The 27,183-nt window shown below is 38.4% G+C and overlaps 1 protein-coding gene across 3 annotated transcripts in view; it reads left to right on the top strand.

Annotated features, from left to right (window-relative positions):
* NLGN4X (neuroligin 4 X-linked) overlaps positions 1 to 27,183 on the top strand; it is a 255,121-nt gene that overhangs the window by 122,325 nt on the left and 105,613 nt on the right. For 2 of the 3 annotated variants that reach the window (XM_068533210.1, XM_068533209.1), the window contains exons 2-3: positions 5,023 to 5,082; positions 8,361 to 8,513. In XM_068533210.1, coding sequence (XP_068389311.1) covers positions 5,023 to 5,082; positions 8,361 to 8,513 — 213 coding nt within the window. The remainder of the gene's footprint in view (positions 1 to 5,022; positions 5,083 to 8,360; positions 8,514 to 27,183) is intronic. The other variant, XM_068533211.1, reaches the window with a different exon arrangement.

Below are 27,183 nucleotides of genomic sequence, written 5' to 3'. Positions count from 1 at the left end.
ACTTTTATTTTCTCATTGACTCTGGTTGGTCTCCGTTTTCCGAATTGTCTGCAAAGGGTTCCTATTATATTTATGATACAAAGTACTATTTTAAATAGTTTGACTTTTGAAAATGATGTAGATAAAGCACTAAAAGGGAACATCGGAAGAACAGGTATAAAAAAACATGGACATCCTTCAGGACTTTGGACATTGAGATATTTTATTTATAAAATCGTATTTAAATTTTAATAATGGAATAGATTTGTTTGAAGTTATTTCAGTATTCCCTTTAATATTTAGAGCCATTTCCCCACTGAGGTTTGCTGGAGATGCTAATTATTAGATGTAAAGGAATATTGTTCTGGTCTTTTGGGGACCAGGAGAAAACTCAGGGCCTGTCTGGACTTTGAAATGCCTTTTCGGCAGGCACGGGATGGGTTTACTCTGGAATAAATTACAGCAGAATCTTTTTCCCTGTGTCCTCTAACACCTGTATTTACATAGTTCATGATTGTAACTAAATTAGATACTCAAGAGAACTCAGTTGGTTTTTAGGCCATTTAATTAGTTATAATTGAGAGAACAAATATTGCAGCAGCTTATGGAAAAAGAACAAAAGGGTGGGAAATTAAATATACATAGAACATTAAAGGTGATATCTAATTATGTTTCTGGGTCAGACTCTGCTCTATAAAATTAATTTAAAATTGTAGTTTGGCAAATAATTTCCATCAAAATCTCAGCAGGTGTTTTTTGCTTCCGTTGACAAGCTCATTGGAACATTCGCCTGGAGTGGCGGAGCACCTGGAAAAACCAAACTATCTTGAAAAAGCAGAAGAAAGTTGGAGGACTTGCCTTTCCCTGTTTCAAAACATGCTCTAAAGCTCGGACAGTGGGATACTCATGTGGATAGAAATATAGAAGGGGGACTTCCCTTGGTTGCACAGTGGTTAAGACTCTAAGCTCCCAGTGCAGGGGGCCAGGGTTCCATCCCTGGTCAGGAAACTAGATCCCACGTGCCAAAACTAAGAGTTCACATGCCACACTAAGGGGCCTGCCAGCTGCAACTAAGACCAGGTGCAACCAAATAAATAAATTAAATAAATAAATAAAATAAGTATTAAAAAAAAGAAATACAGAAGGGGATATAATTAAAGAGTCCAGAAATAAACCCTCACGTTTATATGCAATTGACTCGCAAGAATAGTGTCACAGCAATTCACTGAGGAAAGGAGAGTGTTTTCAATACATGGTGCTGAGACTATTGGATAAAGGATGCATTTCAAACCTTCCCTCATATCATATGCCAACACTGACTCAAAATAAATGAAAGATATAAGAAGTAAAACTTTTAAACATCTAGGAAAAAACATGAAACCTTCAGGGCCTTTCGTTAGGTGGAATTTCTTAGATGTGATATCAAAAACACAAGCTTTAAAAGAAAAAACAGTCGATAAGTTAGACTTCATCAGAATTAAAAAATTCTGCACTTCAAAAAACACCATTGAGAAAATCAAAAGAGAAGACACAGACCGGGAGAAAAGATTTGCACATCGTCTTTCTGGCAAAAGACCTGTCTCTAAAAAATATAATTACAGTTCAAGAATAAGGAACAAAGAACCCAATTTAAAAAGTGGGGAAAATATTTGAATAGACATCCCGCCAAAGAAGATAGTAGAGGAGAAGATCCTTGACATGATTAAGTCATTAGCGAAATGCAAATTAAAACCGCAGTGAGGCACCGTCTGACACCTATTAGGATGCGTATAATCAAACAGATAATAACACGTCTTGGGTAGGAGGTGGAGAAATTGGAACCTGCATATGCTGCTGATGGGAATATACAGTGATGCAGCTGATTTGGAAAACAGTCTGGCAGTTTCTTAAAGTGCTAAACATAAATGTGCCATGTGACATAGCAATTCCACTCCTTGATATCCACCCAAGATAAAATATACATCCATAAAAGATATTGCATATAAGTGTTCATAGCAGCGTTATTCATACTGGCCACCAAGTGGAAATAAGACAAATGGCGTGGCAGTCAACAGATGAGTGGATAAACAAAATGCGGTGTAGCCATACAGTAGACTATCATTCATCTGTATGAGTAATAGGAATGAAATGCTGCAACACGGATGGACTTTGAAAACGTTATACTGAGTGAACGAAGCAAGACACAAAAGACTACATACTATATGAATTTATTCATAGGAAATGCACAGAAATGGCAAATCTAGACTAAGTCACTAGTTGACTGGGACTGAGGTTAGGAACATCAAATGCCTGCAGTCGGACACCAGCGATCATTTTGGGGTGAAGGAAATATTCTAAAATCGGATTACGCTCATGGTTGCACAACTCCATACGTTGACTAAAAAGTCCTTGAACTTGACACCTTGGTGAGTTGATTTTATGATTTAAAATTATACCTCAGTAGAGCCCTTAAAAATCACACTTGGTTGAACAAAGGAATTTGGTAGAGAGTCAAAGAGACTACCCTGGATTACCATTTAATCAGTGATGTATCTAGGTTATACCAATTTTCAAAGCATTGTGAATCTTTACAAATCTTCCTCCATCTTTGGAGGGAAGTTTCCTTGAATACTGCCTCTCCTCCTGCCCCGGGAAGAATTTCAGATTACTCAAATTTCACGCACTGATGGTGAGCGTGAAGACATTGAGCATTGGGTCTTGGGAAAGAGCTCTGGCATTTAACTCACCCCAGACCTTGCAGAATGGCCTTTGTTTGGGTTTGAGCCAGGCCAGCGGTCACGCGCCTGAGTTTTCCAGCTGCAGCTGGGAAGACAGAAGAGTTTTATAGGAAGAAAATCCAGAAGAAGGCAGGGATATTAGGACAGGCTCATGGGAAAGGCAAAGTCCAGGTATGGAGTCCTAATTAAAGACCTTTCTGAATGCCGACTGCTGTGGGAAAGCTGGTGCTCAGAAGAGTTGGTCAAACTTCTTAAAGGGACACATTTTCTGGGAAGGAATCAGCTTCATCAGGCAACATTTTCTCTCCCCTAATCCACTGCATGTGTTTTGACTACACCTTTGTTTTTCTAGTGTCTTCTCTTTTTTAATGAAAGAGGTGACCTGTTTCTCTACAAACTTAGAAAATCTTCAAAAAATTGAAATGTTTTTCAGAAATGAGAAGGACTTTAGTTCTATCATCCGTGTAGCCTGTTTCTCTAAGAAAGGCATTTCTTATATGCTTCTTAACATGATTTTGCCATAAATTCAGCCCATGAGATAGCTTTGAAATAAGTTTTATATTGATAAACTCTGACCAAAACAACCCAAAAGACAATGGAGCTAATTTGATGAGATTTTTTTTTTTTTTTTTACTTTGTTTTAAGTTCTTTCAATGCAGTGGAATTCTAGGACGTGAATTGATTTCCATGTTAAGCTGACGACTATAATAGGCAGACACGCTAGTGTTATGGTACTTTCTAAAAGATTGGACTTGAACGTGCTGTAAGGAAAAAAGGTGGTCTCCTTGAAGACTCCATTATACTTTCAAGTAGATGACATGAAACTAGTAGTAGGCTTGAGTTTCAAAGGGTCTTGGGCATTTCTTTTCCAAGCTCTTGTCAATGACTTTAGATTGGTAACTTGAAATTGTCTACAGTGGGAAAATTTGAATCTCAAAAATCAACAAATACAAGGAATCAGGTTTCCACCTACCCTCCCAGTTCTGCTTGTGTATCCACATGGAATTGACCATAATCAACCCGAATTGAGCTATAAAACCAGCAACTTGAGATCTTGGTTTCAAAATATGTTTAAGCCCTTCTGAGGTATGTAGAACTGAAGGATTTTTTCCAGCTACAAGTGTTGTGGGTGATAGTGACTAAATTTCCTCTCCCTTAACCCATGTATCCATGGAGGAAGGCAAAGACCATTTTAATTGATGGCCACAATTCGAGTTATCCAGAACTGCCATAGGTATACCTGTGGGCTGTGCCTGTCTATAAAAAGAAGGCAGTTGAGCTAATTAAACAACTCAAGTGGTATTGAATGTTTTAGCTTCTTGTATCTGGAAAATAGAAAAACCAAAATGGCACACTGCATACAGAGAGCATAGGAGAGTTTTGTTTTTTACCTTTTTTCCGTTTTTTTTTTTTTTTTTTTTTTTTTTTTTGGCGTGGTTAAGGGACCCTCTGTTCATTTTGCCTACATGGAAATTTCAAGGTGGTTTATGTTGCAGGTCATCCAGGTAGGTGACTTCATTTATTTATTTATTTATTTTTACAAATAGCAATAACATTCAAGCAATATTTAATAAGTGTTTCAAACACAGAAAAAAATTATTTATACTGTTTTATCTTGACTTCAGAAATACTTATTGAAAGTGGTAGTTTGTTTACAGTAGACAAAAGGAATAAATAATGTGCAGTATTCTCTAGCTACTGGGGATAGGTGAGTCTTCATGATTTAAATAAAGTAGCGACATTTCTGATTTTCATTATGAATGTTGTGCTTTTAAGTTCTTATGCATGAAACTAATGTTGGTTTTAAGATATTTTGATTAAAGTTCTTTCATGTTTATTGTTTAAATGTGTTTCTTCTTACATTATGGAATTTCCTAAGCAAACTGTATCAGTGACATTTCAAAAATGTATCTAGATTATAACATGTTAAAACTAGAGGAACATTTGAATACTTCATATGCATTTCTTTATAAAATGTGAGAAACCCTTTTTAAAATAATTTTCCTTTTTTTTAAACTCACGTTAGTTTTTTTTTTTTTGCAGTAATATCATTTTAACCCCCAAACTGCATTTTCACAGAGTATCTAATATTTTTTGCAAGTAACATTTTGAATTTGTTCTTCTTGACATATTTATGTTTATATGCATTTTGCATCTCCCTATTTCATGTTTTTGAAATCCAAATGTAACAGATTTCAACTTTTTGTATGACATTATTTTTTTTTCTTTTACTGGGTAGTATTTCTCTTTCTTCTGACTTTTTTGCAAACCTGTTGTTTTTGAATTGTCTTTTTTCCCTTTATTTTCCTTCTCAATATGACACCAGGAGCCAACACAAAGAAAAACGCTGATGATATAACCAGTAATGACCGTGGTGAAGATGAAGGTATTTTTTGTTTTTTTTCAAAGCTCGACCTTGGTGCATGATTTTATATCTATCGTTCTATTTTTTTTTTTTTTTTCATTTCAACCTGTTTTTCCTCCCTTATCTGAAGTGAGTACACTTTTGTGTGCTTCTTTATTTTCTTCTTGTTTGGAAACCACTGTCATTTTTAATCCTAATGACCATGTAGATGACTGCAAATCACCTGGGAGAACATGTATAAGTGTTTCTCAGTATGAAGTGAGTAACAAAACGCCATTTACAAGGAAACTCTTTTTCTTTTTCTTTTTTTTTTGGCATGGTCACAAGAAGAGGAAATGAAATTTTAAAACATGCATGTATGCTTTCTTTTCTTCCTTCCGAATGTTATTTCATAATTTTGTATTTTGGAGCTTTGGTCTTCTTAATTTCTTCTCTTCACAGTGAGACACCTCAGTAGAACTTTTCAGGGGGCTGGCATTTCCGTTTTTGTTTGTTTTTGCTGTTTTGTTTTGTTTTGTTTTTTTCAAACATACTGATTCCAAAATAGGGTTTTCAAAGAATCTTCTCTGGCTCACAGTAAAATACATGAAAAAGTGTCTTAAAGAGATGTTTCTTTCAGAACTGCCTTTTAGCAACTTTAAAGAAAAAAAAAAGAGGGATGGAATTGAAATTTGTCAAAAAGTTAGATCTATGCATCTTTGTCTTCACACCACAGCTGCTTTAAGAACATTTTTCCCCAAAAAATGTTTAGCTGCTGTGGAGAGTTTCTTCTTGAAGGATCTCAAATTGTTTGACAGATTATACACTAGAAGTAAAGTGATTTTTTTTAAAGATGGAAGCTAATATGACATCTAAACCATCATTAGCACGTTGTATCCTCTTGCTTCAGCAGAATAAATGGTTTAGAAGAAAAGAAAAAAAAAGAAATGTTTAAAGTCAGCCTTTGCTGGCTCTAAGGCTGTGTAAGCTGGGGGAAAACATGTTTTTCCCATCTGAGTAGCAAAATGCATGGATCTCTGTTTATTTACCTTAAAACGTTGAAGGCCCTCGATGGACCTTTGGTTCTCTGGATGAAAGGCAGTTTAAAGTGCAGTGGGGAGCTATCCTTGCTGGGAAGCAAAACTGCCCTCAAAGTCCCTTTTTGTCACTTGCTTGGTTTGCCTGCCCTCTTTGATTTTTTTCGTAAATCAGTGGCTCTACGAGAAAAGAAGTTTTGCCAATGTTGCTTTTTCATGCCCGCTGTTCTCTCAACACTACTGTTAGTTAATTTTTTTTTTTTTAACCTGCGTTCATAGGGTTCTCCCTGCTTCTAATAACCCTCTAAGAAAGTTCTTCTGATGGCCTTGGAGTATCATACCTGCACCTGAATCAGCAGCTAGCCTCTCCTTTGTGAGGCCTCAGAACACCTGCAGTTTTATCCGTATCCCTGTATAACCAACTACGGGTGTTAATTTGCATCTTGCTCTTCTCTGGCTTTTCAGTGTATTATTCCCTTTTGATCGTTAGGATCTGTTTTCACAGTTCTCACCAGTCAGCTTTATTACTGTTAACATGCCGTCTAGTTTTCCTCTCATACCAAGAAACTATGATGATTTTTTTTTAACTTTGAACGAATCTGGCATCTGGTTATTTCTTCCTCAACCTCATGAGAACTTTGTTCTTTGTGTCTCGGAGGTAAGAGCTGTTAACCTAACGTTTTCTCTGAGGGAACCCTGTAAAGCAGCCCTCAAAATCTCAACTTCTTCCTTTCCCACAGTGGAGTAGCGTGCAGCCTACTGCAGAATGGTAACATAAATAAGGGCTAACACAGCAAATCAGAATCCAGAGAGAGGGGTGGATAGTGTAAAACGCCAGACCCCTGTAGGGGCAGTGATTTATTTAAAAATTCCACGTAGCATATGATGAGTGAAGGATTAAAAAATGATTTTTACTTCCTATTTAAGTTTTACGGGAGAAAATAGTGTTCTGCGGCGGATTAAATATCTGCAGACACATGGGCAGCTTGACACTTTTTTCTGCACTTGACTGTGACCACGGGGTTTCTTTTGCCTTCTGGATGCTGTAAGGTGGCACCCAGGAGCCTGTTTTGAGATCATGATCGTAATTCATTTTCTATGTAGCCACCATCCAAAGGGTGGTTTGTTTCCTTAAAATTCCTTTCTGATAGTTCAAAAGTGTCTCCATGAATTAGGGAAAAAAAGTTTTTATTTAAGAAAAAATGAAAATAAATGTACATGGATACATTTGGTTTTCTTTTGATATACAGATATTTAAATGACACACACATATATATGTATATACATACATAAATATCCAGAAATCATTAGAATCGAGGTCAGGATTCTTCAGCATTCAAGGTAAGCCCAAGGAATGATTTACACCAAACAAGTTATTTAATCACAACTTTTCAGAAAGTAGGCTCTACAAACGGACATATGGTCTCCAAACTTCTGTTGTCACAGAACATTGCAAAATAGGATTTTCACATCATTGTTAAATAAAATAATAATGACTCTGGGTACTGTGGTTGCAGATCACAATGGGAGTTTATATTCCCTGTAGAAATATGTAGCATTGCCAAACTTTCATCTTGAGGTCGGAATCTTGTGCCATTTTTATTCCCGCTCTCCTCTCTCTCTCTCTTTTTTTTTTTTTTCTTTTTTTTTTTGTCACTTAAGTTGGGATATTCCTGCAATCAGTAAATTAGAGAAAAAACACTTGCTTGGACATTTTGTTTTGTTTTTACACATTTCTGTCCTGTTGACCATTTTTAACCATTTATTTGTTTTTTGTCATCATGTGCCCTGTATTGAGAGCTTATGGTTTCATTACTAGTTTTATGTTCTCGTTGTTAAGTTGAAAATGAACCTATAAGCTCATCTTTGACTGAAGATAGAAATTACAGTAAAAATAAATTATAATTTTGACGTTGATTTCACACTTACTTAGATGATAAAAATATATTTTGTAATAGATGCCCTTCTAGGGTGTGAGCACTCTTTAGGGAAGACGTATTTCATCTCCATCCTTGTATTTTTAGTGTTGTAGATACATACAGAAACCTACACCTGCATACACGTTCCTTCCAATGCCTGCGTCATTTCTATGAGTAGAAAATATAACAACATTGACCATTTTCCTTAGGCCATCTTACCAAGAACATACCTAATTTAAAAAGGGCCATGCGATTGATTCCAATCTAAACTAGGAAAAGTCACCCACGTCCTTTGCCCTTGATTTAGCATTGGTTAATCAGCATGATGTTTTATTGTGTTTCCTTACTTGGCTTTCTTTTCCAGACATCCATGACCAGAACACTAAGAAGCCAGTAATGGTGTACATCCACGGCGGGTCTTACATGGAGGGCACAGGCAACATGATTGACGGCAGTATCCTAGCGAGCTACGGCAATGTCATCGTGATCACAATTAACTACCGCCTGGGGATTCTAGGTGAGTGATTCCGTCTTGCTGATCACCGCACAGGAGGCCATGAGGAAGTTCTGCTTTTGGTTTTGGGCTCGTTGATTCCAACTGTGTTACTCTAATTCCTAGAAATCTCTACTACACAGAGCTCACTTCATGCTGCAAGATATATTTGTCCCTTAACGTTCATGCAGCGCCGTCTGTTTTTTTTGTTGTTGTTGTTTTTTAAAGTTTGCACTTTTTAATCCAGGAATTTCATTTCCTAGGATCCGCCTCAAACAAATGCAGCCTCCAAGGTGACCAAATGAACATGATATTTTATTGAAAGCACTTTTCTTTCTGTGGGCTTAGCCGACATAACCCTGTGGAACGAACACAGTTTGGAGACGTGTCTGATAACGCATTTGGTAATAGGTGATAACTTGGTAATGGTAGATAATGGCCATAGACATTAGCTTTCTTTTGTGGTTTTGTAGGTGTGTTAATCAGTTAATCGTTTGTTGGAAAATCTTTTACTTAATTCCTTAATGCGTTGTCTGTGTCTGTTGTATCTTGAAGAGTTGCTTGTCTGTTGCATTTACGTGAGATGGAATACTCCTATTTGAATTTTGTAATTTGATGGTTTTTCATTTTATGTAAATTTTATGATTTATGATGAAAGGACATTGGCCAAGTGCATAGGAATTCAAGAGCAGCTCTCCGTTGTTTCGGTGTTAAATTCGTTTTTCCCCAACTGGGGGTTGGAAAAAAAAAATAGCATGTTTTGAAGTTAATATTTTGAAGCTTACCTTCTTCTGTGGTTTTGCCTGCTCTTGGTCAGTTCATGAATAATATCCGTAGCCTGTGCAACAACGTTCGTTTTCAAGGCAAAAATGCATTGAGAGGATGCAGAAAATTGAGTTTACAGCAGGGTGGCTATGAGAATGAGATCTGTATGTCACAGGATGGTTATAGTAAAAAGTATGAAAAATAAAATGGACCAACGGACCTGTTTCAAACAAGAAATGTTTTCTCCAAAGAGGCAAGTATCACTAAGAATATTTTATTTTCAACTTGATGTTTTAATTTTGTTTTGAGCATTTTATTGCATTCACTACTGAAAACATTCACCTATAGAAGACCCCCGGAGTAAGGGGATAGGTTGTAGATGACCTTCTAACTTAGGAATGCACATCACCCACAGATGTTTGCAAAGTTGGGCGTTTTGGAGCATCGATAAAGTACTGGAAGTTTCAGGGTTTTAAGATGAAACACAACAAAAAGCCTCAGAGTCTAGAGCCTTCTTGTTTTGTGGTTTTTATTTCCTTTTCTTTTCTCGTCGGTGCTAGGAGCCAGATCTTTGGGGAATGATTTCCGTTTGTGTTGCGCAGCGAGGATGGCATGCCTCCCTGAGTGTTTTTCAGAAGCCTCTGGCTAGTTGCTTTGGCCACTGGTGTTTGAAACCGGAAATGTTGTTGCTTGATGTTTTACAAAAGGTCCATTCTAAGGAAGAGGTGGGCAAAGGAAGCCACGGGCCAGGGCTTGCTGCTAGCCGCCCTTTCAAAGAGGGCAGTGTGGGCGTCCCTTGGAGGCATCACCAGGTCGGGGCGCTGCTTTCTGAACAAAGCAATGGGCTTTGGGTGAGTCTTTGCTTCAGTGGAATAACAAAGCGTCCTCCTGCCTGCACAACGTGGTGGTGATGTGACTTAAAAGGTTAGATTTCAAAAGAAACCGATTTTCTCCCCCGTTTAACGCCAAACTGGTATTAAGCAGCTTTACACAGTGATCTCTTATCTATTTGGCCCATTTGTGAATCTGGAAAAGTACTGTGGGAATTATACACACCTTCATTTTTTTTTAAGAAAAGAAGAAAAACGAAAGCTTGCTTTTAGAACTTTTCTCATTGAACAATTTTAATTTTACCTTTTGCTGCTGAGAGTTAAAAAGAAAAAAATCTTGGTAAGATAACAGAGGGCTGTGAGAGTTATGGCATGGAAATAAAAGAAGCAATTTAGCATCTCCAGGCCGGTCTATTTACATTCCACGAATGAGTTAGTGTGAAGCCCAGCACCACAGACCCCCTTTTTATCTGATGGAGTGCAGTGTGCCAACTTTGCTGCTTATACAGGGCGATAGAGATTTTTTAAATGGGACTTGGTTTATTGTTATCAGGGATCTTGCATGGGCTACCGTCCTCTGGAAGACTGTGCGGTGGCCATTTACTTTTTGCTTGCAGGAAATCACTAGTATCACTCTCGAAAAATATTTCAGACCCTTGGCATCCAGATATTTTTAAAAAGGATCCAGTAAAATGGTACAGCATGCACGGTGATGATCGTCTCCATTAGCACTCTGATAGGAATAGATGTTTTTACCAAAATGTTGAAATAGTGTTTTAGTTTTTTTTTCAAAAGGAATAAATTCATAAATGCTATTTTTCTGCCCAAGGAATAGAAAAGCATTGTTTGAGATGATTACCGTTCTTTTACAGAGTAACAAATGCTGTTTTCCTACCCAAAAGAAGGGTTTAGAAAGTTGGATGATGGTCAGAGGGAAGCAGGAGCCTGGCGTGGAAAGAACATGGATTTTTATAATGCGATAAAAATGAACTACTTGGTGTCTGTGCTGTGACGTTGAGAAAGTCAGCTGATTTTTTTCTGAGTCTCTCTAAAAGGTGGTCCCATCCTCTCTCTGGCAAGGTTATTGTACGTACCATATAAACGTCCAACGGGTTTACGTACGTGAAGTTTCATAGCCCAGAACTAGGAGCCAGTAAACCCAGACAGGTGATAATTTCCAGTGTTATTAATAGCCTTGGACATCTTATTACCATCACTGTTGATCCACTGAAAAACATTGCGACTGGCCAAAACGGTAATATCTGTCAAATACTGACGTCTAAACGGAACCACCTTAATTAAACAAAAGCGATGATAAGACACTCGTAATAAGAGACAGATGACAGGATCTTCGCACGTGCTTTTTGAACAGTGCATATTTTCTTTAATCAGAACTGCATCACAGAACCTTGCTAGCCGTTGAGCATGTAATTTATTATCTAATCCAGGACACTTTGAAAATTTTTAATAATGCTCTTAATAAACTGGGATTATTCCAGGCAAACTGGGATGTACCATCACAGCTATAAAGTAATTATTCATACCCACACAAGGTCTAATGAACAAACTGGTGGTCCATTTATTTTCAAAGGAGATCTCTTTTTAAAGCATATTTCCTACTTGTCCTGCTGTATACCTTTGCCATTAGGAAAGCATACATAGCTAAAACTTGAGTTCTATCAAATCTGCCTCTATTTTTCTTCATGATGATTGTTCAGAGACCATTGCTGTATAAGAGGAATCTCCTCGCTGAGGCTTATTGTTGGAAATACCTGGAATTTATTTATGGGTGGCTCTTACCTTTGCTTTCCTTCATTAATCGTCTCTAATTTGCATCTTCAGTTGGTTAATTAGACCTCCATTCAAATGCTGATTTTAGGTTAGCTGAGAGGGTATTACCTTTTTGGTTATCCTGTGACTTGATGCCTCATGCGGGCTTTAAACTACTTTGCTTTGAAACAATCTTATCTGTATGCTTTAGCACCAAACTCATGGAGAGCCTGTGGTGTGGCCATCACTGGACGTTGTAGATGCTCCTTCATTTAATCCTCACACACTCCCTTGGAAGGGTTCCCTTATCTTACTTTTGGGGAAACAAAGGCTCAGAGGTGATGGGATAGACTCACAGTGGTACAGGTTGTAGGGATTAGAGCCGGGATTGGAACCCTGGTCTAACAGTATGAATTAGGTGAACTACCTTAGGAAACAGAGTGCAAATCTTCATATCAGATTCAGCTTCTCTAATCGCACAAAACGTCAGATGTGCCTGTGGTTGATCTAGATACAAAATTGCGATTCGATGCTTACACCGTATTTTTATGTTCCTCAAAGCGGGTCCTTCATCGCTGATGCATTTTCATCAGATCATCACTGATGGTCTACTATGGTGCATGGTGATGTGGTATTGGCCCCAACGATGGCATTTGTAAAGTCAAAGCTCTCAGACACAGGAGATCTAAGACTTTATCAGCTAGTCAGGTGTCTAACCTCTTACGCCCATCCTGTTGCCTTGTTGCTGTCTGTGGCCAATAAATGGAATTAAGACCATTGACCCAGAGAATGACTTTGAAACCGCACAACCCAGACTGGGACTTGAACCCATGGGCCGGGACTCAAACCCGGCCAGAACCCAGGTTGGGACTTGAACCCACTGTCTTTTGATTGAGATCACACACCTGGTCTCAGAACTGAACGAAGCTCAGGTTCTTTATGTCTCGTCGCAGAAAGAATTCAGTGAGAGACAAAGGGATGGGTAAGAAGTGGATTTATTTAGAGAGATACACATTCCATAGACAGAACGCGGTCTGTCTCAAAAGGCGAGAACAGCCTTGGGAGAAGCACCCTCCACAGAGTGTGGGCCATCTCAGAAAGCGAGAGGCCGCGAAATATGGGGTGGTTAGTTTTTATGGGCTGGGTAGTTTCATAGGCTAATGAATGGGAGGATTAGTCCAAGTATTTTGGGGAGGGGGTGGAGATTTCCAGGAATTGGGCCACCACTGACTTTTTGGCCCTTTATAGTTGGCCTCGGAACTGTCCTGGCGCCTATAGGTATGTCATTTAGATGCTAATGTATTACAGTGGGCATTTAATGAGGCTCAAGGTCCACTGGAAGTCAAGTCTTCCGCCATCTTGGATCTAATTGATTCTAATCAGTTTATGTCAAATCCTTAAGGGCTATGTCATTCTTTTAGAGGTTGTGCCCTATCCCCTTCCCTCCCATTTCAACTTCAGTGGATTTCTCACCTGACAGGTATCTTATAGTCTTTTGAAATGTTGTCCATAGGTTTATATAACTGACTTTTTCAAGGATTAAAAAAGCGTCAGAAAGACCTACTCATTTTTCAAAAAGTGAAAAATGAGCCGCCCTCAAAGTTTTTATCTCAGGGAAGGTTGTGTAATGGTGTTGCTGAAGTTGCCTTTCTCTTTAAGGTTATTAATTGCGTAAGACTACTTTCGTCCATTGGTGTCATAACTTTAAATGTCAGATGGAAATGGTTTGAAATAAACGCACAGCAGGAAGAGCATTTGAATGAAAGGCACATGGTTTGAGCTCTGTGCATGCTGTAATGGTGTGGCCACGTGGCATTCTGGTCTCCTTTGCGGGGTCTTAGTCTCCATTGAAATGGAAGGTGGGTGGGCTGGCATTTGGAGGAAGCCCTTTGACATCAGCCAGAGAAGTTTCACCTTTACCTGTTTGATATATTGCTGTTCCATGTCAGATTCCATTCATAAAAGGGGTCCGGAATCATTGGAGGAGAGGCTTGATACCTGCCTTCAAAGAGCTATGATCTGAATTCCATGTGGGCACAAGCAGTTTACATCAGGGGTATTTAGTGATTCTAACATGCCTTACGTACCTCTGCTGAAAAATGTCAATTTCCGATTTACATTTCTCTTTCACTTGGGAGTTAAAGATGTTTACTATTTGGTACTTTCACCATTTTTTCCCCTAAGAATCCTTTTTTTTTTTTCTTTCTTTTCTTTGTTTTTATCTTTTACTACAGATTTTCTTTTTTTTTAATTAATTTTTATTGGCGTGTAGCTGATTTACAATGTTGTGTTAGTTTCTGCTGTACAGCAAAGTGAATCAGTTATACATACACATATATCCACTCTTTTTTAGATTTTATTCCCATATAGGTCATTACAGAGTAGTGAGTAGAGTTCTCTGTGCTCTTCAGTAGGTTCTTATTAGTTATCTATTTTATATATAGTAGTGTGTATATGTCAATCCCAATGTCCCAATTCGTCCCTCCACCCTAATCCCTCAGTAACCATAAGTTTGTTTTCTACATTTGTGACTCTTATTTCTGTTTTGTCAATAAGTTCATTCGTACCATGTTTTTAGATTTCATATATGAGTGATATCATATGATATTTGTCTTTCTCTGTCTGACTTACTTCACTCAGTATGACCATCTCTAGGTCCATCCATGTCACTGCAAATGGCATTATTTCATTCTTTTTTATGGCTGAGTACTATCACATTGTGTGTGTGTGTGTGTGTGTGTGTGTATACACACTACATCTTCTCATCCATTCATCTGTCTATGGGCATTTAGGTTGTTTCCATGTCTTGGCCATTGTCAGTAGTGCTGCAGTGAACATTGGGGTGCGTGTATCTTTTTGAATTACGGTTTTCTCAAGGTATATGCCCAGGAGTGGCATTTCTGGATCATATGGTAGTTCTATTTTTAGTTTTTTGCGGAACCTCCATACTGTTCTCCACAGTGGCTGTATCAATTTACATTCCCACCAACAGTGCAGGAGGGTTCCCTTTTCTCCACATCCTCTCCAGCGTTTATTGTTTGTAGACTTTTTGGTGATGGCCGTTCTGACCGGTGTGAGGTGCTACCTCATTGTAGTTTTGATTTGCATTTCTCTGATAATTAGTGATGTTGAGCATCTTTTCATGTGCCTCTTGGCCATCTGTTATGTCTTCTTTGGAGAAATGTCTGTTTAGGTCTTCTGCCCATTTTTTGATTGGGTCGGATTTTCTTTTAAATTACTCATGGAACACATCTTCCTTATCAAGTCAAAAGTTCTCATCAAGGTATCTATAAAGAAAAAAAAATCATCTTTCCTTTCAAGGATCTCCATGCTACCCCCTAAGTCTATCCTCTTCACTCTCTGCTCAGATTTCCCCTGATCAGATTTGTGACCGGGAAAAGCTTCCTTTATCCATCCTCAGAGAGAAACTGCGCATTGTTTAGGGATAGAAGAATGCTGTAAGAAGCTAAATGGGTAGAGAGGAAGGATGAAGTATTGCACTGAGGGAAAAGATAAAGTGGAAAAGTACAGGAAGTTTGGGAGAAGTGTGAGAAAATGGGGGGCAGAGGCCAGACACTTGATGTGGGACCAGTCACAACCCCAGAACGGAAAGAGGGTGGGAGGAAAGATTGAAAGCCCTTAGAATAAGACCCTCTGTGGTGGGCAGGGGAGGTGATCGGCCAGCCTGGCAACAGGCTCCTGGACTCATTTCTGCAAAGCTCCCTGATGTGGCTCAAGACGGACTGAGGGTTAGAGGGAGGTATATCCCCTAGATAACACAGTCATAGGATGGACACAGTGCATGGGGGAAAGGAGGGTTGGCATAGCTTCCCTGATCCTAAAGTTATGCAGAAAAGAAAATAAACAAGATGCTTCCCCCTTGCCCTGCCCCCCCCCCAATGTCTTTCATCATCTTCATCAGTAGCTCTCTGTGCATTTAATACTCATTCGGAAATGCTGTTATCTGGTCTCTGTTGTTGCTCGTGTGTTGATAAGAACCAGAACTCTGGACAAAAACATCATAGCCAGGTTTTGTATCAATGATCATTTACTTGGGTTTTCCTCTTCTGCCTCCTGGTGGCTAAAAATGCCCATTGCATTAATTTGATTTGTTCTGTAATTAAGGAATTGGCTTGGTTGTGGATGATCCCTCTTGCCTCTGGGATTTTGCAGGCACAACGGCGGGGGGTAGATATGGAAGCCACTGCGGTGGAATAAAGACCCTGACATGAGACAGATGCCTTTTATGCAAAGGTTGATATGAGCAACGGAACAAAGAGGGTCCCTCGCTGTGAGGTGACAGAGGGCCACAGAGGAAAGTAAAAGTCTGCAGCAAATCAAGACAATGTGAAAGGATGCGGGGTGGTGATGAGGAGGCAGAAAAGACTTTTTTTTTCAATCTCAAATGCACAAAATTATTGACCAGCATGTGCCTTATGACAGAGAATTTCCTTGATCTCTTTATGAACGATTCAGAATTTCTTAAGAGAGGTTGGCCTGTTACTTGTACGTGCATAGCCATTTCTGGCAAAATCACAATGCCCCGATGCACTTGATGCTCGGATACTCTTATTATATTTAATACGTACGTATTTTCCAGTTAATTGATCCCAAGGTGTCATGTCAGTAATAATCACACGGGGTACACATTGTTTTAAAATGCTCTTTTCCTGGACGTATTTACATCCCAAACAGAGTCTCTTAAGACGATCCATTCTACATGGAAGAAAAACCTCTTTCTCTGCTTTGTGTGCTTTCCTCATTTTGCTTCTCGCCTAGCAAAAGAAGCGTTGATCATGTTTCATTGATTAGGACAAAGTGGTGTCTGTCTTCATGGGGAGTAACACACATAAACATCACTCCAAATGAAAGGAAAGGTGTGATGGGCGCTTTTAGTATGGGGCAGTGGAGGAACTGGAAAGTTCCAAGAAGGAGTATTGAATTTAAGAGCCAAGATACATCAGCTTGATTGGGGTGAGCTGGATATTAAGTCTCTGGCAATCATTCCATCAGATAAATGGTTGCTAAACAGTGCCTGAAAGAGAAATACCTGCATTCTTCTATGTACCTTTTCTTCCTTCCCTAGCCGTATTCAAGGAATTAATCCTTCCAAGTCAGATCATTGAAAAATCTCTAAAAGGCAATCAGAGTGGGACTTTTAAAGCCCACAGAGGCTGAAACACTCCAGGACTATACAAATTGTGGCCTGCAGATCATTTTTCTTTTCTTTCCCCACACATTTGCCTGAGAGTATGGATTGCATGTTTTACAGGAAGCATGGAATGAATATGCACATGTCCACACTCACCACGGCAGTGATACCGCAAAGGGCATATTCTGTTCTAATATAACTCTCCTGGTTTTGTCCAATCGTACATCAATCAGTCATGGGCTTTATGAAAATAAGTCCTTGGGGACATAAGGATCAAAGTGAATGTCTTAGGGATCAAAACGTAATGCAGAAACGGCAGATACACCGTGCATTTAACGATGTAAAATGTATTTTTCAAATAAGATTACATAGTAACATATGGATTGGGTAAGTCCCATCTAATGGGTAGGGCAGTTTTTCCTTTGATTAAAAAAAAATAATAATAATAGCTCTTTGGAAAGAAGTGTGCAATTCTCAGTATAAAAAAATCAGAACTATTTTAGAATGGTAAATGCAACATTCCTCTGACATAACAGCCATTAGACATGGATGAGCTGGGGTCTTCATGCAAATAAATCAATTGCAAGACTCTTGATCCCTTTAATTATTTGAGACTGCAGGCACTGGTTTTTGTTGTATTCAGGCTTTTATTCTAGGCTCCGATATTATGGGGGAAAAGGCTGTGTCCTGTGCAGTGGGTCTAGTCACCAACAGGCAGCTTGAATACATGCATTATTATAAAGATACACATTTCACTATGGACGGAGGTATGAGATCATCTCCCAGAGAAACACTACCAATTCTACCAAAGACACCTAAGATTTGTACCGGAGTTGGGAAAACAATTTTGGAATGAAGAATTGTTTCCAGTTTGGATTGAGAAATGTTTTCTGTCTCTCAAAGTGGCTGCTATAACTTTACTAATATATCTTAATAATGGTTTAGATGACTCAGTTGTGCTTTTTCTTAGGCATATGACAGATAGATAGATAGATATTGATATAGAGATAGGTATATATATATATATAAAATATGTAGATATAGAGAGAGAGGTAGGTATATATTATATAAAGATACACATAGAGATAGGTGTATATATATTATAGAGATAAATAGAGATAGGTATATATATATGATATATAGAGAGACATATATGTAGAGAGATAGGTATATTTATGATATATATAGAGAGATATATGTGCATATACATATATATATCCTCTTGTCCCTTCTTTATAACATAAACTTATAATACCATGTAGAAATATCACCCATCTTTTCCTGTAATACTTCTTTGTTAAACCAGGCATAAGAGTTCACATCTTTCCAAAAAAGAATCTTGTGCAAATGGCCTTATCCACTTCTACATTTCTTTTTTCCCCATGCTGTCCACCTTTTTAGTTATATTTATTTGCGTCGTATTTATCTATTTCTCCCCCCTTTATCTCTAGTTAGCTAACTTCCTCCATTTTAATCATAGTTCATCAACAGGTTCTCCTGAGGGCCACTCATACATTGTAAGCCTTTTCTAGGACAGTCCGGATTCTTTCAGTGACCTTTGCTGCATCCTCATTTTTCTTCATCTTCTTGTAAATGACCCACTGGTTCGTCTCCGCTCCCACCTTTCACTGTCTGTGTCCTTTATTTAAAATAGTTTATGTACCATGTTGTGCCTTTAAAGTGTACAGTTCCATGGCCTTTAGTATATTCACAAAGTTGTACCACCATCAACACCCCCTAATTTTTGAATGTTTTCATCACTCCAAGGAGAAACCCAATATTCATTCTTCTCAGTCTCCAAAGACTTAGGCAACCATTAATCTACTCTCTCCCTATGGATCTGCCTTTACTGGGTATTTCATACAAAGGGAGTCATATGCTGTGTGCTCTTTTGTGTCTGACATCTTTCACTGAACATGGTGTTTTCAAGATCCATCCACGTTGTAGCATATATCAGTACTTGGTTATTTTTTATGGCCAAATATTTATTCCATTGCATGGATATAGCATGTTTTCTTTAGCCATTCGTCTTCTGATTTGTATTTGGTTTGTATCCACTTTTTGGAGATTATGAATAAAATGCTATGAACATCCATGTACAAGTTTTTTGTGGGGATACATGTATTCTCTTCTCTTGGGTACAAACCTAGGAGTAAGATTGCTGGGTCATACGATAAAGCTGTTTAATCAGCTAAGTACCTTCCAAATTCTTTCCTAAAGTGGCTGCACTATTTTACGTTCCCACCAGCATAAGGGTTCTAATTTCTCCACATCCTTACCAACACCGATTCTTGTCCGTCTTTTTGACTACAGCCATCCTAGTGGGTATAAAGTGGTGCCATTTTTGATGTGCATTTCCCTGATGGCTAATGACGTTGAGTATCTTTTCATGTGAGTAATGGCCATTCGTATATCTTCCCTGGAGAAATGTGTACTCATATTCTTTCCCCTCGTTTCAGTGGGGTATTTACCTTTTTAGTATTGAGTTAAGAGGGTTTTTATGTTTGTTTGCTTGTTTTTTAAATGGCGCGTTCTGGACACATGTTCCTTAGCAGATACAGGACTTGCAAATATTTACTCTCATTTTGTTTTCTTCCCACTTTTTGGATGGTGCCCTTTGCAACACAAATGTTTTTCATTTCGATGAAGTTCAATTTATCTCTTTTCTCTTTCTGCCTTTGCTCTTTGTGTTGCTTATACGAAGTCTTCACCTAACCTGAGCGCTCACCACTTTAAATTCCTATATTTTTTTCTAAGAGTTGTACAGTTTTAGATCTTGTTTTAGACCAGATCCCTTTTCAGTTAATTTTTTAAAGCATTGTCATGTGGTTTTTGTTCTTTTTTCTCTTGCTATATTACATTAATCAATTTTTGACTATTAAACTGCCTTTGCATCCTGCAGTAAATCCCCACTTGGTCACGGTGTATAATCCACTTTATATGCTGCTGGACTTGGTTTGCTAGTATTTTTGAGGATTTTGTTTGTCTGTTTGTTTAACTTCTGGTTCTGGGGAAAGAAATGACCTCTAATTCTAAGTGTATTGTCGATTTCGTGGATTCTGGACCTCTGCACTATTGACATTTAGGATGGGTGTCTCTTCTTTGTGGAGGGTTTCTCTTGTACACTGTGGGATATGAACAGCATCCCTGACCTCTGCCCTCTAGAATGCCAGTAACACCTCACAGCCCACAGTCATGACAACCAAAAATGGCTCCAGATGTTGCCAAGAGTGCCCTGGTGCGGAGTGGGTGGGAAGCATCAACCCGGTTGAGAACGAGTTACCTGATTTGTACTTCCCTTCTCTGAGAGCGAAGGGGCACGATGGCATTCTCGTTTTGTACCGAAAAATCCACACTCCGTTCTGTATGGTTTTGTTTCTTCATGTGCATGATGTTTACTTCCTGTAACCGATTTCTTAGCTCCTTGCTGGCTGGGGTCATAGCTCACATTGTCTTTGTCTACTGAGAGTTTACCAGATAATAAACATCTTCTGGATGATTTCTCCCGGCAGTGTTCTGGCCTTCACATTGCGAAATGAAATCTCATTCACAAAGGAGAGAGTATATTAACTTCAACATTTTTTTTTTTTTTAATTGCAGAATGAGTGAACTCCTAGTTGTCAACATCCAACATCCTAATTTTATGGAAATCGTGTTTATTTCCACTTCTGCAGCTGTTGCTTTTTCGCAAATACTAAAGGTTTCATTTTCCTTGAAACATGTACTGATGCTAGTGTCATCAGCGGAGGATTTATTTTCATTCCATGTAGGTTAGCTTGAATGGAGACAGTTTTGCTGGTGGCGTGCATTTGACCTTGAATGAAAACTGAAGGTTTTAAACAGTATTTTAAATCTGCGTATCTTTATATTTTTATCAGATTTTGACAGTTATAAAAACAAACCAAAACAGTAGAGGTGTCTAATAGAGATTTTTTTTCTTCAACTCTTTGCATGGGTATTTCAAACAATTATGATCATTCTGAACCTTTAAAACTTCCGTACTAGTTTTAAAAGAAGCAAAAGCGTTCTTCCTCATTGGCTACAGAACATATGCCTTTGTTCCAGCCATGCATAGGGCCGTATCTCACGTCTTCTTCTTAAATTACGAAGCTGTAAATGTAAAGCAAAAACTGTTGCTGTGCTGTTTTTCTCTCCACATTTTCCCTCTCTTATGAAATCCAATTACAAATGCTCCTTGATGCCCTATCTGGGAGTTGCAAAGTGGGCACAAGCCATCTCTAAGTGGAGGCGCCTAAAAATTAACAGAGAAGATTCATGTGGGTTTTTAAGAAGGGATTTTAAATACATCTCAAGTTTTAAAGTGACTCCTGGACTTTTCAAAAAATGAGCGACCTTCTTCTAATGCCTCGCCGTTACATTTCAAATTCAGTGGCTTTACACACTGCCCTTTAGAGCAGCTTTGGTTTGCTGGAGTCCAGGATTTGTGAGGTGGTGTTATTTACTTTTTATTTTTACTCTTACTCCCTGTTACTTCAAAGAGATCATTGAACACTCTTTTCTGGTTTTAGACACAGGTGAGTGATTGTTTCTTGCACAGAGACTTAACCAGGTATTGTCGAAGAATTTGGTACCCTTGCTCTCTGATTCATGGATGCCGGCGTAACCCTCACTGGTGGTGGGACCTGCACACTGGTGAGGTCCAACTTAGAGGATGGATAACAGGACAAGATGGGGAACAAAGATGCCTAAAGCCCATGAGACCTTAGCCCACTGTTCACAGAGGGGTGATGTTTTTTTCCGAAAGGTGACCTCATCTTATTGCTTTACCAGCAGACTCTTTGGCCAGTGAAAATAAAAGTGTCTATTATAAGGAAATTAACTGTAGATTTTAAAAGAAAATTTCCTAGGATACTTCCAGAGAATCCTACTTGCGAAGCAAAGATATATATTCCTGAATTGGGGATGGTGGTTGTTGGGAGAGATTCATTTGAATGGAAATAAACTTCCTTTCCTTTTGGCCAACCATTATACTCTTCTTTTCTCCAGATTGGCCAAATGATTGGTTTCAATATAAGGCGGTAGTGTGGGCAAGATTGCTAGTAGTGTTTGATACGACTGGCCCAATTCATTAATCTTCCTTCCTTAATTAATTTACATGGAGAGCTTCTTTACTCTGAGAGAGTTATTTTCCAGTTTTATTGAGATATAATTGACAAGTAACATTATATTCCTTTTAGGTGTATAACAGGACAATTTGGTATTTGTCTGTGTTGCAAAATGTTTAATACCGTCAGTTTAGTTAACATCTGTCACCTCATAGTTACATTTTTTTTCCTTGTATGAGAACTTTTAAGGTATACTATTGGGAAATAAAAGTTTTGGCACACGTATAAATTTAGAGAACATTAAACATTTTAAGATAGAGGTGGAGCTGTACACATGTATTATTAGTCATTGGAATTTAGTATTTCTTGAATTTGCAGTGGGATTTCTGTCTATTAACTTTTGAAGACATCAATGGTGTAAAGTTAGTAGCACTAGCCTTTTATCATTTATCCTGAGGCCATCTGTTTGAAGTTCAAATGTGGGAACTTTCCTATCCTTCTGTGGGAAATAAAGATCACAACAACTCAAAATGAGTAATCACTAAACCAATGTAGTAAAGAGATCTGTGATGTGCATAGTACCTAAAAAGTAGGATCAAAATATTTAATGCAGAAGACAGTAGGTTCACCAATCTACCAACCCATCCATCAGTTCTTTCGGATGGTAGGCTCTGTATCAGAGTCCTGACTTAGTGAGCCAGGAGTTATAACATTTTGGGTTTCTGGATCGTGGAGGAGATGGGGGGTGGTCTTATAGGAGGGGCAGCAAGCAGGAAACCTTTCTCAGGGCTCCGGGCAGCAACATTTCACCAACCAGCAGAGAAGTATTTCCTGATGTTAGCATTCCGCACTGCAGCACTGGTGCTTGCCAGGTGAGTCACTTACGGGTACGTGACAGGTAAGGTGATACCTGCCTTACTTCCACCTGTCATTAGTGTTCATGGATTCATCTTACTGAACCAGGACATGAAATTGCAGTTCCTTATCCATGTTTAGCAATATTTCGTTCACTGATTCTCTATCCCCTTGGAATAACTAGGTATGGGATCCACTTAGACTTTGAGTCTCAAGCCCAAATCTCCATGAAAGTTAAAATGTAACAAGAGAAGTAATAGAAGAAAAGTACAGATGGAGACTTATGATTCAGAGGTGTCTGTTCTGTTAACAGAGGGCAGATGAGACTGCCTGAGGTCAGGGTTGAATTGAGCTGAAATAGGGACCTCTGGTGTCTACTGCATCGTGTGCATTAAAATGGTTAATTTTGTGTCACGTAAATTTCACCTCGGTACAAGACAAAAAGTTTGAAGCTGGCACATGCCTCACTGAGCTCCCCTCTATAAAACTGTGTAAAAGGAGTCCAGTTTGAAGCCAGTTCTTAAAAGGAGCATATAAACAAACCAAACAGCAAACCAACAGGACATGGCAGCACACACCACATTTTATTACGGGGCCGAACTTGACCTTTTACAACCCCAGTGTCTCAACTTGAATTCAGAGCGAACTTGAGTTGCTAATTCTATGCTTTTGACCAGGTAAAGACCTCCTTTTAAGAAATTTCCCTAAAACTGCAAACTTGTGGAAAAGAGAGAATGTTATATGTATCCATTCAGCAATTACATGTTATAAGCATACTAGTTACAGGGATCTTGGGCTCGTATCTGCGTGTTTTATTTTGCATTTGCCTCCACTGTTTTGTTAGCAAGTATTGTTTTAATTTATGTAATGTTTAGGGTCCATATAAATGTAAATCATTCAGAGTTTGAGGAAAAAATTAACCACTTATGATTTGCATTTACCACTGTTCACCTCCCACTTTAATTCCTTCAGAAATAACAAAACCAGTTGCTAAAGTAGTGATTTTAAATATTTACCAATATATGCCAATGGAATACTTGTTGCTGTTTCTGAAGAAAAGAAATGCAGCGGCATTCTTAGTGATTATTTTAAAAATAAGGAATATTCTTTAAGGGAAAGAATTTCAACTCATCTTTTTGGTAGTCAGTGGTCATTCATTTCTGTTTGTATTGTAACCTGTTAAAATGATGAGTTAACAAAGAGAAGGGAAATTAAATTTGCTCGTTATTTGTTAATGCCCTATGATTTCTAGTTACAAAGGCATGCTTAAGCCCCATGCTAAAAAGAGGTGAATAAAATAGGACAGGGTTCAAATAAAATTCATTTGGGAAGGTAAATATGTTTTCAGAATGATTAAGTCTTTTGAGATCCCATTTTGGTGTAGTTTTCTACCATTTCTTAATGCATTCTTCATAACCCCCAAATTATTCAGGCTTTGAGCCAAATGCCGAGATGTTATTTACTTTTGCTTGGGTTGTAATAAAATTTGGGACTCTTAGTGGAAAGATGATTTTCATTAGTAAAATTGTTACTGGACATTTAGTGTTGGTGCTTATTTTCTGTTGCTTCTCCAGCCAGTGGAAATCTTCCTTCACTTGTCTTTCCCCACACTACAATGAGAGACCAAAGGGTGGCCCTATTCCCATCCCTTAAACCTGTCATTTTCTTATCCTTATTAACCTGTGGGCTTGAGAACCATGCAAGGACCTTTCCCAGGAGAACTGCCCAAGGCTGGGCGCTGAAGATGTCCAAGAGCTGTGGAATGAGGGCTCCAAGTCAGACCATAAATGCTACCCTGTTCAGGAAGACAGGGAACACTGCTTAGAGGTGCACCATCTCAAATGCCTTTACAACACCTAGGACTCTGGACACTCATATAACGGGTATGCCGTGTGACTTCAGCCATTTGTTAACATGACCTTAAAGGTCCAAGAAATGTATCAATATCACCTGACCATTTTTGGGGGGGCGGGGGACTCATTTTAGTCACAAATGCAGCACACCAAAATATTGATATATCACATTGTGAGAAAATGCGGGTATGTGCATCTTTACAGGATCTCCACCATAGCTTCTCCTTCAAGTTTCCAGTATACTTCTTGCGAAGTAATTGTTTTAAAAAAAGTTTTTAAGTGTTTAGGTAGTTCGAAAGTAAAATGTAATTTTAGAAGACTGCTCAGTTGTTATTTCAGTCTTTGTGACATCGAGTGGTTCTGGTAACTTGACACCCTTGATCCAAATGCCATATTTGCCAAATCGCAATCTTGACCTGACCGTGGCAGCATCTAATATAAATCCTGAAACATCTAGTTACATCTTGATACTTCCTCTTGACCTTCTTCTTGTCTGGCTACAGTCATCCTCAAACAGCTGTATTCTTTAAATCTTCAGGGACATGAAACATTGAAATCTGTGCAGAAAATGACCATCAGGGTTGTCTAATATCTAAAAAGGGTGTGTTTTCGTGTAAAAGGTGGTGGAACCTAAAAGAATGGGGGAAGACACCCCTGAGTGTGTAAGCCACGTGCCTTATGGGCCCCAAGAGATTCCTGTTTCGTTTTTTAATTTAATTTTTATTTTACATTGGAGTATAGTTGATTTACAATATTGTGTTAGTTTCAGGTGTACAGCACAGTGATTCAGTTATATGTATACATATATTCATTGTTTTTCAGATTGTTTTCCATTATAGGTTATTACGGAGTATTGAGTAGAGTTCCCTGTGTATACAGTAGGTCCTTGTTGATTATCTATTTTATATGTAGTAGTGTGTATCTGTTAATCCCAAACTCCTAATTTATCCCTCCCCCTCACCTTTTCCCTTTGGTAACCCGAGATTCCTCTTTTAAAAACCCAAACCCTGCTGAACCAGAAAGAACAAACCAATTGGCTTGATGTTGAGTGACAGAAAAAGAAAAGCGTATCTTTGCCCCCTCCTCCCTGTCTTCCATTTCCTGTCCCACCCTTCACATCAAATGAAACACTGCTGTTTTCATTTCCTCAGTGTACCTTGTAGTATTTCTAGGAGTACATGTGCCTAAAATCCTGCCCTCTCTTTTTGCCTAGGGATACTTTTGGTCTCATGTAAATAGACAGTATCCAGTTTGAGAAACATGTAGCCCATTGTAACAAGTGTTATCTTTTTATTCCATCAATTTTATAATTTAAGTGTATTTATTTGCATTTTGAGTGAATATGAATCCAAAAGAAAGACAGCAATTCATTGTCAGTAAAGGTGTTTTTGTGTGTATACTTTTGGTGTGCAAGACAATAGTCCAGGTTTAAAAAAATATTTAATTTTTTAAGTCTCCATTCATGCACTTAACACAAATTCCTGTTGAGTTCATACCACGCACGTGCCAGGCTGGTTAGAAACAGGCAACTGATGGCAGGTTCTCCCTGATTTTAGGACACTTCCAGCTCAATGCAGCAAATAAACAGACTGTTCCTAGTGGTTCCTTACAAGTTCCTTAACCAATTAATTTTATATGTCCCACATCCTTTAAGTGAGTGTCCATGGTGTGAAATTTGCCTTTGCCTTAAAATAAGATTAAAAAAAAGAAAATCTAACAGCTTCCACTATAAGAAAATAGAACCTAATGTATTGCATCTTGGATTTGTCCTTAATTTCGTTCATAGGGTTTTGGCTTGTCCTAAGTTGAATTAGTAACCAGTTTGCCTTCCCAAGGGCTCTGGCAGGACTTGGTGTTTACCTCAACATACAGGTAGTGGGTTTAATATTTAAAAGCCAAGACTCTCAGACAGCTTCCAGGATCAGGTCATTCTGCTGGGTTCTGAAAATGGTTTGGGGTGGGGTTTTTTACCCCCGAATGCAATGCTTTTCCCTTCAGTGTTCTCAGATCTGCACCCAGACGCTCTGCCTTTCCTCAGGGCTCTCATCCTGCAGGTGAAAATCTTCTCAAAACTATGATTGTGATCCGTGAATCAGCAATTTTCTGTAAGAAATTTGGGACTCTCTTTTCATGAATGTGGCCTGCCTCTTTCTAAGCATAATAAAAAGCAATTTTAAATTATGCCTTTCTTTTTTAAAATTTATTTATTTTTTAATGAAGTAGAGTTGATTTACAATGTTGTGTTAGTTTCAGGTGTACAGCACAGTGCTTCAGTTATATATACATACATATATATGTATATACATATATATAACTATATATGTGTGTGTGTGTATATATATTCTTTTTCATATTCTTTTCCATTATGGTTTATTTCAAAATATTGAATATACTCCCTGTGCT

This window comes from Eschrichtius robustus, chromosome X (genome assembly GCF_028021215.1).
Source record: "Eschrichtius robustus isolate mEscRob2 chromosome X, mEscRob2.pri, whole genome shotgun sequence".
NCBI classification, from domain to species: Eukaryota; Metazoa; Chordata; class Mammalia; order Artiodactyla; family Eschrichtiidae; genus Eschrichtius; species Eschrichtius robustus.
Note: the sequence above shows the minus strand (reverse complement) of the source record. Positions and strands in the feature narration are given on the sequence as shown.